At 42.9% G+C, this 14,116-nt stretch overlaps 1 protein-coding gene across 1 annotated transcript in view; it reads right to left on the reverse strand.

Moving 5' to 3' along the window:
* LOC122813718 (zinc-binding protein A33-like) overlaps window positions 1–12,866 on the reverse strand; it is a 101,631-nt gene extending 88,765 nt beyond the window's left edge. The window contains exon 1 of the mRNA XM_044086185.1: window positions 12,152–12,866. Coding sequence (XP_043942120.1) covers window positions 12,152–12,598 — 447 coding nt within the window. The 5' untranslated portion in view covers window positions 12,599–12,866. The remainder of the gene's footprint in view (window positions 1–12,151) is intronic.
* Window positions 12,867–14,116: the final 1,250 nt, after the last annotated feature.

The following is a 14,116-nucleotide window of genomic DNA, read 5'->3' on the forward strand; positions in this document are numbered from 1 at the left end:
TTTGGGGGAAAAGTACTCCAAATTTTAAGTTTAAGCAGTTAAAAAAAAAATACGATGATGTTTTTTCTAGGGTCTTGGAAGTGATTAATGAGTGTAATCTAAAGGCCTAAACTTTAGACTGGATGGCAGAAAAAGGAAGGTGTCAAGTCTGAAAAGTTTGCCATGTATGACTTGTACACTGTGGAGTAGGAGCCAATTGATTTTATACAAGGCTATTCAGCAAAGTTTTGTCTGGGGAGCTAGCAAGACGAGTCGTGTCTGAAGGAAAAAGCAGGTTCTTTTTACAGAAAACATCCACAAGCAGGATGCAGGAATCCCTATTAGAGATAGTCTAGAAAGATTCCTTTGATATCAGCATCACACCCTTCTTCCTTGGTCTAGAAAGTGACAGATCTTCCAAGCCCTGAACAGAAGGTAATTGATTTTGCCCTTTGCTGACTCAACAGGTAGTTAGTTGCATGACAGTAATGACAGTTTTTGGTCAAGCCAGATTTCCAGGTATTTGAAGACTCCAGTGGTTTCAAGGGGGTTGAGGAGGAGTGTGGGGGACGATAGTAAGTTTCCGTTTAGTACCAAAGATCACAGCATTGGTTTTTGAGGTGTTCAGCAGAGGTTTCATCACCCCACTATGTCAACTTATCTCTTTAGCACTACAGTTTATAGTTCTTCCATTTTTTTTTTTTTGCCCAGCATTGCCTAACATGACCAACAACCCATCCTGGTTCATATTCAAGTACTAGGCTGGCTGCCCTTGTGGGCCAGTTTCCCTTTCAAAGGCAAGAACCAAGCCCTGTACCTTGTGCCTGTGGGGCAAACTCTATAGCCATAACAAACCCCTATAGTAATCATCCTTCTTCCACTCAGAGTTGCATCCTTTACTCACCTTCTACCCACCTTTTATTGTCCTTTACTCACCTTCTACCCACCTTTTATTGTCCTTTACTCACCTTCTACCCACCTTTTATTGTCCTTATTTCCTTCTCCAACACTACCTAACATCATTTGTTTACCTGAGACTTTCAGCGCTCCTCTCAAATCCTTCTGTCTGTAAAAAGCCCCCCACACACAATTTAATTTAGCAGCTTAAATGATCTAGTATTTTTTTCAAGTCCAGATCTGAACAAGGCTGTCCAGTCCAGGAGAACTTGGATCTTTCTGTAACACAGACAGCCTTGTCTATGCCACGCCCTTCTAGCCGTTCTTTAATCCACTCCTTGGTCCAGGAGCTGCAATCAATGGGGCAGCAGAGTGGCTCTGTAAATAAGACCTCTGCATTACAACTCCTAGAGCCAAAGTTCATTCCTAACCTCTAGTCACCCATCTCTGTGGAGCACACATTCGCCCCTGTGTTTGTGTGCTTTTCCTCTAGATACCCTTGTTTCCTCCAACTTCCTGAGAACATTCTCGTTGGTTCAGTGTTTTAAAGTGTCCAAATACCTTAGCTTTTCCCTAATCACTTGACCCAGAGCATGGCTGAAAAAGGTTTAAGATTAAGTCAACTGCTGGCAAAGAGGTTTGCCCTATGATTCAGATGGTTCGGGTTTGATTGATGGATCAAGCACTGAAGGAGTCAAAAAGGGAGAATGTCAGTGTAGCTTATCCTGACTCACCCATCCTGGAGGAAAAGATCTGACCCAGTGAGTTGGAACACAGATTCCTGGTGAAGTAGAAATACAGCTTGCAGTATATAGGCATAAATGTGATAAGCTATGTTATGCAGTAACCTTCTCGGGAGGGTGTGCAGATGTCTACATGATTCCACTTTTGGGGGGGGGGGGCACAGCAGGCCTATGTAAGCAAGCAAACACACATCAGTCAGCAGGGATGGAGATTTATACAGTCAGTCAAGCAGAAAATCCTTAATGGCTATGTTAATGATTGTCCTGTGATAACTAATCAACTGTGGTAGGAACATGCACAGCAAGGATAAAATGAAAACTGAAAGCAAGAAAAGGTTCCAAAATAGACTACCTTACTGTATTAATAAAGCCTTCTCACTAGACTGCACACAATGAGTACCAGCAGCACCTCTAAAAATGCCACCTTATAAACTAACTCAGCCACCTCCCTGCTGTTACTTGTACTACCTCCACAGTTTCACCACTGGTGCCTCCACGTATTTCTACAAGTGTCCGCTGTCTTCCATAGAGAGAGAATCTCATTCTCGGTCTTTCATATCCAGGCTGAAGCTGGGTAGAGTTCCTTAACATTGTCTGTTGGCTCTGCTCACTCTGGAAACATTATAATTTGATAACAGAATCACCATTCACTAGACCATTCCCCTCCCTCGGTGCTCCTTTTGCTGAACCTCTCTTTATGCTTTGCCTAGAAATGTATTCATTTATTTAACTTGAAGCAGCAATTATACTACAAGTGTTCTGGAATCTTTTACATCCACCTTGAATACCACTAACTGCAACAGACTGGGCCTCACCCTAATGTCTCATCTGAAAGAGGTCTCTTCAAGCATGCAGTACCCCCTTAATGCTGCACTACAATATCAGTCCTGGAATAGCACTTTGTGTGTGTCATTACAGAATTCAAAGTCTTTTGATCTTCCCCGAATGAAAAGGTTAGTGTTACATTTTGTGCTACCAACAATTGCCAGTCATACCTCTCAACTGTAAAACAAAACAAAACAAAAAAAAAAAAAAAAAAAAAAGATAAATCGCAGAATGTCCAGATTTTTGCCTCATATTTTTGGTCCATTTTTCATAAAACATGGATCATTGGCAAACCACTGAAGATGCAAATGAGAAAATGAGACATTTGAGTTTTAGACTTCATACCCTCCATGCTAATGCAATACCTGCTACTCTAACTACTTTCTAACTTTGCAAGAGCAGAATTTAAAAAAAATGTCTATTTTTGGTCCTTTGCCCCCCCCCCCCCATTTTTATTTATTTTATTTAACATTTCTTTACTGGGAAAGTCCGACTGGACACTGATCCATTTTCAGCAGATGCCAGGGAAGAAAAACTCCCAACAATACGCAAAACATAACTGAAAGAGAAGACACATTAGCAATTTAACAAAATTCGTACATCAAAGAGTACACGGTATTATACAAACTAGATTAGTATATATTTCAGAAAGCACAGTATAATATTTTTGAGGAAGACTTGAAATGATCTGAGGTAACAGAGTAAGAAGGCATAATAGGATAGTACTGTAAAGTGTATAAAAAGTGGAGAATAGAGATTTAGTCAGGTGGGTAGCAAGAGCAAAGCCAGGTGTTTTCTAAGTGAGTAAACAGAAGTTTTTTTTTAATTGTACTATGGTGCAGATGGAAGAAATGGAACTGCGTAGTTTATTCCCTCTTTTAGGAATGATGTTAGAGAATAAGAAGTTATGTACCTACCATTACGTTCCATGTTAGTGGTCTTCTTGCCTTCTTACTTGCTAGTTGGGTTCAGAGCCAACCTTCGGCTCAGACGGCCATTTTCTAAAGCTTGAGAGCTACTTACTGGCTCGAGGCCTCCCTATATCCCACAATGCCTGGAGCTAGATCCCCAGATCTTGTTTGGAAGACCTAACACCATCTCAATACAAGAGGACAACTGTCCAATAGCAAGACTTCACACATAGGGCTAAAGAAAAGGTAGAGGACATAAAATCAGTTTAAGACTCAGCCAGTGAGAAGACTCGTAGGAAGACTCGCTCGGTCCATCTAGGCTAGGGGGGTGGAGGGTGGGACACAAGAAAGAAGGCGAGAAGAAGACAACAACATGGAATGTTATGGTAGGTACATAACTTCTTAATGTTAAGTTGTCTCTCTCGCCTTCATTCTTGCTGGTTGGGACAGTGTCCCCTAGCACCTTAGTCCTGGGTGGCTCATCGGAACAGACTCTTTAGCACAGTGGAACCAAAATCAGCTCTACTCCTAGAGGCCACATCCAATTTATAATGTGAAATGAAGGTATGAGGGGTGGCCCATGTGGCCGCTGCACAAATGGCTTCCATTGGTAGTCTTGCTTGAAAGGCTACAGACGTAGCTAAAGCCCTAGTAGAGTGGCCTTTAGGTTTAGCAGGGAGTTCTTTAGTTCTCAACTGGTAAACAAGGGTAATGATAGAGGACAACCACCTGGATAAGGTTACTTTAGACACTGGTCGACCCTGCTTACCCTCTGCATAGGACAGGAAGAGTTGGTCTGATTTCCTTATTTGCTCAGTCCTATGCAAATAGAAACATAATTGCCTATGAACGTCCAACTGGTGTAATTTGTGTTCAGCTAGGTCCAGATTCCAAGGCTGCTCTAGAAGGTGACGATGCAGGAATGGGAACCAGATTTGTCGAGGCCAGTAGGGGGCAATCCTGCAACCCAGCACGGTAGCTTTCTGAATTAGTTTGGGAATTAGGGGAAAAGGTGGGAATGCATACAGAAGTCCCTGGGGCCAATCATGAACTAGAGCATCTCTGGGGGAGTGTCCAGGAAGAGGGAAGAGAGTGAAGAAACTGTCGCACTTGCTGTTGAGAGGAGTTGGGAAAAGGTCCAGCAAGGCTGACCCCATTTGCAGAAGATTTTGTCTGCTACTGTCGGATTGAGAGATCACTCGTGAGGCATGAGAATAGCTCTGCTTAGCATGTCCGCCATGACGTTGGACTTCCCAGGGATATGCGTTGCTGTCATAAACCGTTGAGAAGAGATCGCCCACTACCATACAGTGCTTCTCGACATAAGGGATATGACTTGGTTCCGCCCTGCTTGTTGATGTACCACACTACAAACATATTGTCTGTCTGAATTGCAATGGTCCCAGTGGGTAGAGAGTGCTGAAGAGCTTGCAACACTAAAAGCACTGCCCTCATCTCCAAGACATTTATGTGCAAGTGGTACTCGTGGGGTTGCCAGGTGCCCTGGACAGCCCTGCCCTGAAAATGTCCCCCCCACCCGATCAGGGAGGCATCTGTGGTCACCCTGGCAACTGGAGGAGGAAGGACAAATGGTCTGCCCTGGGGTACTGATGGGGAGACCATCCACCAAGCCAAGTGGTCTTTGCATGACTGTATGATTATCTTGTGAGATAAAGGGAGTTGTTGAAAGGACCATTGGGTGAAAAGCATCCACTGGAGAATCCTCATGTGAAAGCGAGCCAGGGGAACTAATATGATCGCTGCTGCCAAGAGACCTACGGTTTTTAGGATGAATCTGGCCTGAATCCTTCTGCATCCCAATAATACCTGTACGTGTTGGCGAATGTCTGCCACTCTGTCTGTTGGAAACCTTGCTGACAGATCTTTTGTATTCAATCTTGCGCCTATAAAGGTTAAAGACTGACAAGGCGACAATGCAGACTTTTCAAAATTTATTGAGATACCTAGGTTGGAGCATGTTTGGATGGTATAATCCCTGGCTCTCAGCAATTGATTGTGGTAGCAGTAAGGAGCCACTCGTCTAGATATGGAAACACCTGGAATCCTTGCCGTCTCAGGTGAGCGGTAACCACTGCCATGCATTTGGTGAACACCCTGTGGGCTGTGGTGAGACCAAAGGGCAGGGCTCTGAACTGGTAATGACTGGCTCCCAGACGGAAGTGGAGAAACCTTCTGGAACGCCTGTCCATTTTGATGTGGTAATAAGCATCCTGAAGATCTATGGAGCACATCCAATTGTCCTGACCCAAAAAGGCTAGAATGGACTGAAGAATGACCATCCGGAACTTCGTTCTTTGAACAGACTTGTTTAGTCTGCTGAGATCCAAAATGGGTCAAGTCCCTTGATTTTTTGGTACCATCAAAAGGGGTGTTGGTGAAAGATACCTTGAAGGGATCAGCGAAGTTATATAACTGCATCCAGGCATGTCTTCTCAAAGCCACGCCTGTGCCTGCGGCCCTACTTGCCACATCAGCTGCATCTGAAATGAGCCGCATGGAGGAGTGGATGATTAGTCGCCAGCTGGGAGTTAATCTTGTCTTGAGTCCCTGTAGCTGATGGATCTTGCAGAGTATCTCCTAGCTCCTTGAGGAGATCTCTCTGAAGATGAGTGAAGTGGCACAAGTAATTCAGCAAACACATGGAGAAGGTCGCTGAGGAAAACATCCACTTCCCGTAGCTGTCCATTGTCCTAGACTCTATTAGGGGGATGGACAGGTACAGAAGTGTCAGCCAACTCCTTTTTCGTGGCAGCTGCTACCACCATGGCATCAACGGGGACACCCTTTGTCAAAAACTGTTTATCTTGAGGGGCCATAATAAACTTAGTGGGCCTGTGGGGGGTTGGTTCCAGTGTGTCCGGGGCTGACAACGCCTTCCAAGCCACTACTTCCATCAATGGATCGAAAGGCTGAGACACCCAGGAGGTGGAGAGGCGAGAACCAAACGCATCCAAGTATACAGACTCATCTTCAGAAGGGATAAGGGCAGTCCAGTTCCCCCTCTGCTTAAGGATCTCAAGGATGTCTGAGAAAGAGACGTCTTTAGATGGGGATCTTGGGGACCCTTCCGAATCCTCCAAGCCAGTATCTGACGTGACAGACTCAGGGGAATCAACATGTTTCCTCTTACATTTCCTCTTTCGAGGGGGATCCTCTGAAATCTCGAGGGAGGCCTCGGAAGAGGAAGATACACCCAGTGGGGTGACCTGGAGCATTTATTCCCCTCGCTTGGGGTCTGGAGGAGGGGCAGAGACCGAAGCAGGCACCCTGGCGGGGAGGAGCTTAAGGGGCTGATCGAGGTGCAAACTCTGAAGTCAGCATGCTCCTCATGACCTCGAAGGCACCCCTGTCCAGCAGAGAAGATTGCCGCTGCTCCAAAGAGACAGGAATCCTCTCTGGCACTGAAAGGGATGGCTCTGAGGCAGATGTAGGAGCTGAGCTCACCTGCGCCGAGGCTCTGAGAGGGAGAACGAGGTCGGACAAGGGTCCGATGCCACTCGCCCCCTCGGAGCAGACGAGTCTCGGTGCCCAGATCCCTCCAAGAACAGAACCATTGAAGAAATCAGAGCAGACGACGGAGCCGAAAGGGAAAGCATCGGTGCCAACATTTCCAAGATCCGAGCGCCAACAAGCTCCGGCTCCGAACTGACAGGAGGAGTTGGAGGAGGAACTACTTCAGAAACAGGAACAGCCACAGCCTGATGAGGAGGGCTACTTAACATTTTAGCCACGGTCTGCGATTTGAGGAGTCTACTGACCACTCTCTCCAAGTCATGATTGGATAGCCTCGAGGACAAAGAGTGGGACCGATGGCTCCGTTCAGATTGTAGCAAAGGCGACCCCGGAGCCAAGCGAATAGACTCTAGGGATGGCAACCTAGATCGCTTACGGCTCCGACACCAAGGTCGGAGCAGAGTGAGATTTAGGTACTTTAGTTCCGGCCGGAACCGAAATTGAGGTAGACGTGCCACCTGGTGACGGCTCCGTACTGGGAGCAGACAGCTTGGTGGGCTTAGGGGTTTTTGCTGGCTGAAACTTCGCCAGAGACCCCTCGGGTTTTAGTAACCCACTGAGAATCAATTTGTTCCTACGCTCCTGCAGGACTCTAGGACTAAAAGCATAACATACAGAGCAAGAGTCCTGCATGTGTAGGGCACCCAAACAATAAACACAAGAAGTGTGACAGTCTGTCAGAGACATTTTCTGACAGCACGAGTCACACTTCTTGAACCCTGATACATTGGTACCCTTTGACATACTAAACAAAAAGGGATACCAATAGAGGAAGGTTAGACTAGTGCAAAGAAACACACACTAGTCCCACACCTTCACATAAAAAAAACTAAAGACAATGCTACCAAAACTAAGAGAATTTTATCTTAAAACTACTAAGGCTAAACACTACTTCCTACTGGAAAAAGGGAAGGGGATAGCCTCTAATTTAAACGGCCTAGTTAGGGAGATGGTGGGGAGGGGAGAAACTAAGTAAAAACGAGTTTTCTAAAGGGCAGAAACACAGGAAAACTAGGACCAATCTAACAGTACTACACTACTTAAACAAAAAAAGCTTGAAATATTCACTAAATTTTTAACTAATATATAAAAGAAGAATACGACCTGCGCCAGTAAAGCGCAACCTCGTAGCTGAAGTGGCAAACGAGATCTGTAGATCTAGCTCCAAGTTGTTAGCTTTGGTGGATTTAACTAGGAGTTTGTCACTGGAATGGAGTGTTCTAGTGGTGGTATATGGTTGCACAAGATCTTGAAGGGCTGGGGTTTTATCTGGTTCTTGGGAGTATTTTATGGGCCAAAGTCAGCTGCTTGCATTGGTGGAGATGAGGGAGTTCTAGTCAGTTCAGTTGTCCAAGGGCTGTGCAAAGATGTGTTTTATAGGGGGAGTTTGTAGTGAATTTAGCTATTTTACTGTAGCATGACTAGTTTAGTAAGGTCCGATTTGCATAGGTTGGTTAGTATAGGGAAGCCTTAGAGTAGGGGTGACAGGAGGTGTGTCTGGGCAATGGTAGCTTTTGTAGATGTGGTTAAAAAATGTTGTTTCTGTAAAAGAGGCCTAATTTTTTATGAGCTTTTTTGACAGCTTGGGCTATGTGGCTATCAAACTTTAGACTGCTGACAATTTCAACCCCTAGGAGTTTGGTATGTGTCACAGGGGTGATAATAGTTTTGTTTTTGGACTCTAGGGTGAATGTTGTAGGTGTTCTTGAAGGGTAGAAGAGGGGCAGCTTGGTTTAGAATGAGTTGAGAATTGATAAGCCAGGATTCTACAGATAGAAATGAGTTCTGGGTTATGGTGTGAAGGTCCTATAAGGTGGGGGTAGAGCATATGAGGGGAGAGTCATCTGCGTACTGTATCACAGATGCTCGGTGAGTGGAGGTTTGGAGTTGGTTGGTAAAGAGGGAGAATAGTGGTCCTATGATCGAGCCTTGTGGGACACCTAGGGAGACTGGAGAGGAAAGTGGACAGGTGATGTTGCCACTATGTTACCACTATTTATGGCTTTGTCCAGATTTCTTACTCCAAGAGGTTGAGAGGTATGTTGCCAGCCTTTTACCACTGTGTTTTTCAGCACTGTTGCCACCCATGTTTAGTCTTCCCACTGCTGTTGCAGATTCCTTGCTTTTCTGGCTCGGCTACACTTGGACCAATCCTCTTTACATCCCCTCCCCTTACCTTGGGTCCCTTCATCCCATCCATCACCCTATATTCCTTCCATTCTTTCTGCCACATATATTAGCACTCCTTCCACTCCTGGTTTGCTTTATTCTAGACTTATTTTGGTCTTCATCTTTGGTCTTAATCTGCCCTGGGCTCTTGCTTCAATATTCTTCTGGCTGCTCTGTTTCTTCTCACTTCACTCATCTTGCCTTCTAAGCTGTACGTAACTAACTCAAGTCATTGGCTCACTGCCCCCCCCTCCCCCATGGTATAGTATCATCACATTTATTACTTCAGACCCCCTTAATGCTCTGTATCAACACAATCATGACAGATTAATTATCCGCACCATCAAGCAGCCCACTGAGCATTTTACCAACTTCACCCCCTCTCCTTTCTACCAATCTATGTATGCTTGTTTTGATGCCTTCTCTTTTTAAACTGAACCTTAAACGTTTCTTTTTTTTCTTGGGGATTTGTTTCAGGGCATATTTTTCACTATAGCTGATCATACCTCTTAACCCCTTACCAAATGAATTCTGGATAAAACCAACAATAATGGAGAGACAAAGGACCAAAATGACTGACAGATTGTAAATACTGCTCTTATTAACTCCGAATGTTGACAGAATATGAGGTTTTGCATTAGCATGCATTTACTGAAGGATATGAAGTGTAGAACTTAAGTGATTGTCATTACTTAATGTCTTCAATCCACAATCATTTGCCAGAAACTCATATTTTATGAATATATCAAAATAGGAGGCAAAAATCTGGACATTCTACAAATTTCAGGACAGTTACAGTGCTTCAGACACTGAAAAAAATGTCCTTGGAAAGGAGGTACAGGACATCTAATTAACATAAATTTTAATACCAAATAGCACATAACTCTACTCTCTTCCAGCAGGAATCCAGGATACTACTCAGAAATGCATTTAAAACACAGTGACAAAAAATAATGGAAAAATATCAAGCACACTGTCAAACAGGGTAAAGTATACATGCTTTAATGAACATATTGCAAAATTCTACCACAATTGTTTTTGCTTCTGAAAAAAGGGAGATAAGATGTGCAGGTCCTCTTTCTTGTATTTTGCCACTACTATGTTGATGATGTAGTATGGTTTGGTGTGTACTATGCTTCAAAAATCAAACGTGATGAGGGAGATTCAGAAAATTGTGTAAATATGTAAATCAACCCTGAAAAAAAAACAGGAAACATTGGGACATCTTGTGCAGAGGAAAATCAGGACTGAAAATATGAATATTCCTCCAAAACAGGTGCAGCTTAGAGCTCTGTAGTTGAGTTTCTTTATTAACAGTGCTTCATCTGTCTGCTCAAATGTGCTTTTCTGTCCACATGCTATTTCACTCTTGCTCCAATTGCTTCTTATTCATCATGAGGTTCATTTTCTAGCAGTTGAAGCAATGTCAAAATTAAGGCATATGCAGTCAAAACTGAAGCAATGTACAGTTGTGCAAACTATTTATAAAAGGGTACCAAGTCTCTCTACTTGACTTTATATAGCCCAAAGGCCATACCTCTCAACTGTCCAGATTTCTGCAGAATGTCCAGACTTTTTACCTCATATTCATGATCTGCTCCTATTAAATTTGGACTGACTAAATAATGACATTTGAGTTTGACTTCATATCCTTTACAAAATGCAAGCTAACACAAAACCTGTTATTGTTACAACATTCTAAGTTTATAAGAACAATATTTAAAATCTGTCCCGATTTTTGGGTCTTTGTCCTCCCATTATTTAAGGCTTTGTCCAGACTTCTTGCGTTAGGAAGTTGAGAGGTATTTTATTCCTCCGTTTACTGTACATTCTCTATTCTGTTCTCCCTGGAGAGAGTCTTAGCTTTCTCTGAAACTCAACATTACTTATCAGTGTAGAACCTGTCACTGTTTTATAAATCACATGGCTGACTGCAGTAAGTTCTGTCACTGGTTATTCATGGAGGAGTGGGGAGTATAGGCATGAATAACAGGAAATGTAATACCTGTAGCTGATGTATAAGGAGTAAGGCCATACACTTCCAACTAAAACATTTACAAGCCTTTACAAAAGAAAGCAAGATGGACACTTGTTTCACAATGAAATAGGGAAAAGACAGTAATGTGTGTGTAGGATCCCGTAACAAAAAGGAGCGGGATTGAGTGGCCTACAAGAGTTCTCCTTCCTCCAGTGGAGGCTGTGGGGTTACGACAAAGCTGAAGCACACTCCTGTGGAGACTGGAGGGTGGCATTCCTTTGGCTATGGGCATTTTTACTTGTCAGCGGAACAGATGTACAATAGTCACATGTACAGGAGCATGGTGTATCTCGCTAAGCATCATTACACGCTCTGCAATACATATCCTTACTCAATTACAAATTATTGGTGGAAGAAGGTCAATAACTAAGTAATCAATAGTGGCACTGTCATTTCAAGACATCAGAGATGCAGAAAGCAAAAATATTATATTGATGGAACATAGCACAGAGGGAAGAAAAAGCATTCCCTGAAAAACATTGTCAATATTTATATAATTGTATTTACTCATTTAACAGGGTAAAGGAACTGACCCACAGACACGTTTATCATCATCTGGCCAAAGGCAAAATATGGTAGACCTTCCATGCCAATGAGGGATAGGACAAACTATAAAATGTTATCTATTTGGACTAAGTAGAGAAATTAGTAACACCACAGTGTACACTGAAAACACTAATTTATAGTTTCCATTTTTCTGTCTGTAGCTGTCCTTATAGGTTCCTAGAGAAGTACAAAGCTAGCTGCCCTTGCAGGCCATTTTAAGCCTAACCAATTTCCCTTTTTGTGCTGCAAAACCTATCCCATATCCCATGGTTGACAATTATACATTACCTTAAAAAGTTTTACTATTTTTCTTCTTTCATGCATATGTTAGTATAAACTGTGTGTCCGTTTTCAAACTATAGGAGTATAATGTACTAGCTTTTAAGTAGCACGTTCAAAAAATATGTATTCAAGGCACAAGGTACCAAATAAGTGAGAAGGAAATTTTTCTGATATTGCAAATGTTATGATTTCTTCTGAATTTGCAAACAGCATGCATTTTCCTTTACCTGATATTTGTTAACAGCTTTCTGCAGCGGTAAGAAATGGTGACCATAATGTTCAGGGATACACATGGAACAGGCCAATGTTTCATCTTCTTCACAAAACAAATACAGCTCTTCTTTATGCTCCCCACAAAGCTTTTGTCTCGCACCTTGATCGTCTGCCTCTTCGTTTTGCCTAGGCTCTGTCGTGTTATCTTTTTGGTCTTGTTCCTGTTTTCGGACTCTCTCGACCAAAACAGCAAGTAATCGGTTCACTGTGTATTTTCGGACTGCGAACTGCTCTCTACATTCAGGACAGGAGAGACTCTGAGCGTTATCCCAGACGGCATCAATGCAGGCCCTACAGAAGTTGTGTCCACACTCCAGTATCACCGGATGACTAAACAGTTCGAGACAAACCGAACAATTTATATCCTCTAAGAGGTCCCCAAATTGCATAGAATGGGCCATATTGCCAACTGCCTGCTGCTAGTTCGTTTCACTTTTCAACTTCCTGTAACAAGCTAATAAAAGTTCAAGGGGTGTGTGTACCTTTATTTTAAGTGACGACGTCATTCCGAAAGCAAACACTATTAGGATGTACTGTATAGACTTCTTTAGTGTTTATAGTTACTTTTTCTGCGGTTTTCTTATAAAAATATCATTAAATTATCGTAAAAAATAAATGCAAGTCATGTTTAAGTAATCAGAAAAACATGGCCACGAAAAAGCTAGTACGGAAAAATTATCAAACTAAAATCTGCCAGCTGCTGCCGGGAGATCAGAAAAAAAAAACATGCTCTTACCTAAATAAACACACACACACGGGCACAGCCAAGATTCTTGGAATTGTAATCAAGTAATACTATCTTAACCCACAAGTAGTCACTGATTTAACATAAAAAGCTCCAATAAGGAACAAAAGGTTTAATGGCACATGACTTATTTTCTATTAAAGTTTAATTTGAAACGAAGTGTTACAGACATAGCGAACCCTGCGGTCGCTGCCCCCCCCCCCTCCCCCCCAATCACAGTAAGTTATCTTACCTTGATATTTTTGTAACATGTCTGTCAAACCAACAAAAGCTAGAACATCTATCTTGTATAGTTAGTAAACCAGGTGAGTAATAATGCTTATTTATATCTCCTTTAAAATTCAAAAATATCTTTGCTTATAGTAATAGTGTTTTATCAAGCAAGCGCTTTCACAATTCCATTAATGTCCATGGCTTAGTTAAACCATGCTGGTGGACATTCTGTACACTAAAACTAACTACATAGCCTGCTTTAGGTACCTGAAATACATGTGGCTGTAAGGGGGCCCCCTTAATCATCTTTCACTGTGTGAGAGCCCCACAAAAGCCGCTGCTGGTTGGGGAAAAATGAGGAGAAAAAATGTATTAATTTCATGATTATTCTCTTTAACATGAACAGGCTATGCTATGACCATGGTAGTATAAAGCTAATAATGAACATAAACAAGGTAAGCACTAGAGAGATCAGCAGCCCAGTGTGACAAGTGTCCATGCATACCTTGGATTTTAAGAAGAGCTAACACTTCTCATCTTCAGGGATGGTTTTCTCTTTTAGGAGTTTTATAAATACTTGCAGAATACCGGATACTGTAACTCTCAACTTCTTCACTGAAATATTCAGAACAATACCAATAATAGCAGAATGTTGTTTGTCTTTTTGGTTTTTCCCGGTTAGGGGTTGCCACAGTGGAACTCTGGTCTGCTAATGATTGGCAGTAGGTTTTTTATGGTACCGAGTTGCCAGCCCGATGCCCAACCTTCAGCAAAGGCACGCTCAATCACGCATGTCTTTTGGAGGCCATTCGACCGCGACGAGGACATGCAGACTCCACACACAAGGTACTCCAGCCGTGAATCGAACAGGAGAACCTGTTGCTGTGAGGCAACAACGCTACCGGTGTACCACCCACAGCTTCCACCAATAAAGCTTCCACCAATAATAGCAGAATGAAGG

Source organism: Protopterus annectens, chromosome 10.part0 (assembly GCF_019279795.1).
Source record: "Protopterus annectens isolate FY-2018-M chromosome 10.part0, PAN1.0, whole genome shotgun sequence".
Taxonomy (NCBI): domain Eukaryota; kingdom Metazoa; phylum Chordata; order Ceratodontiformes; family Protopteridae; genus Protopterus; species Protopterus annectens.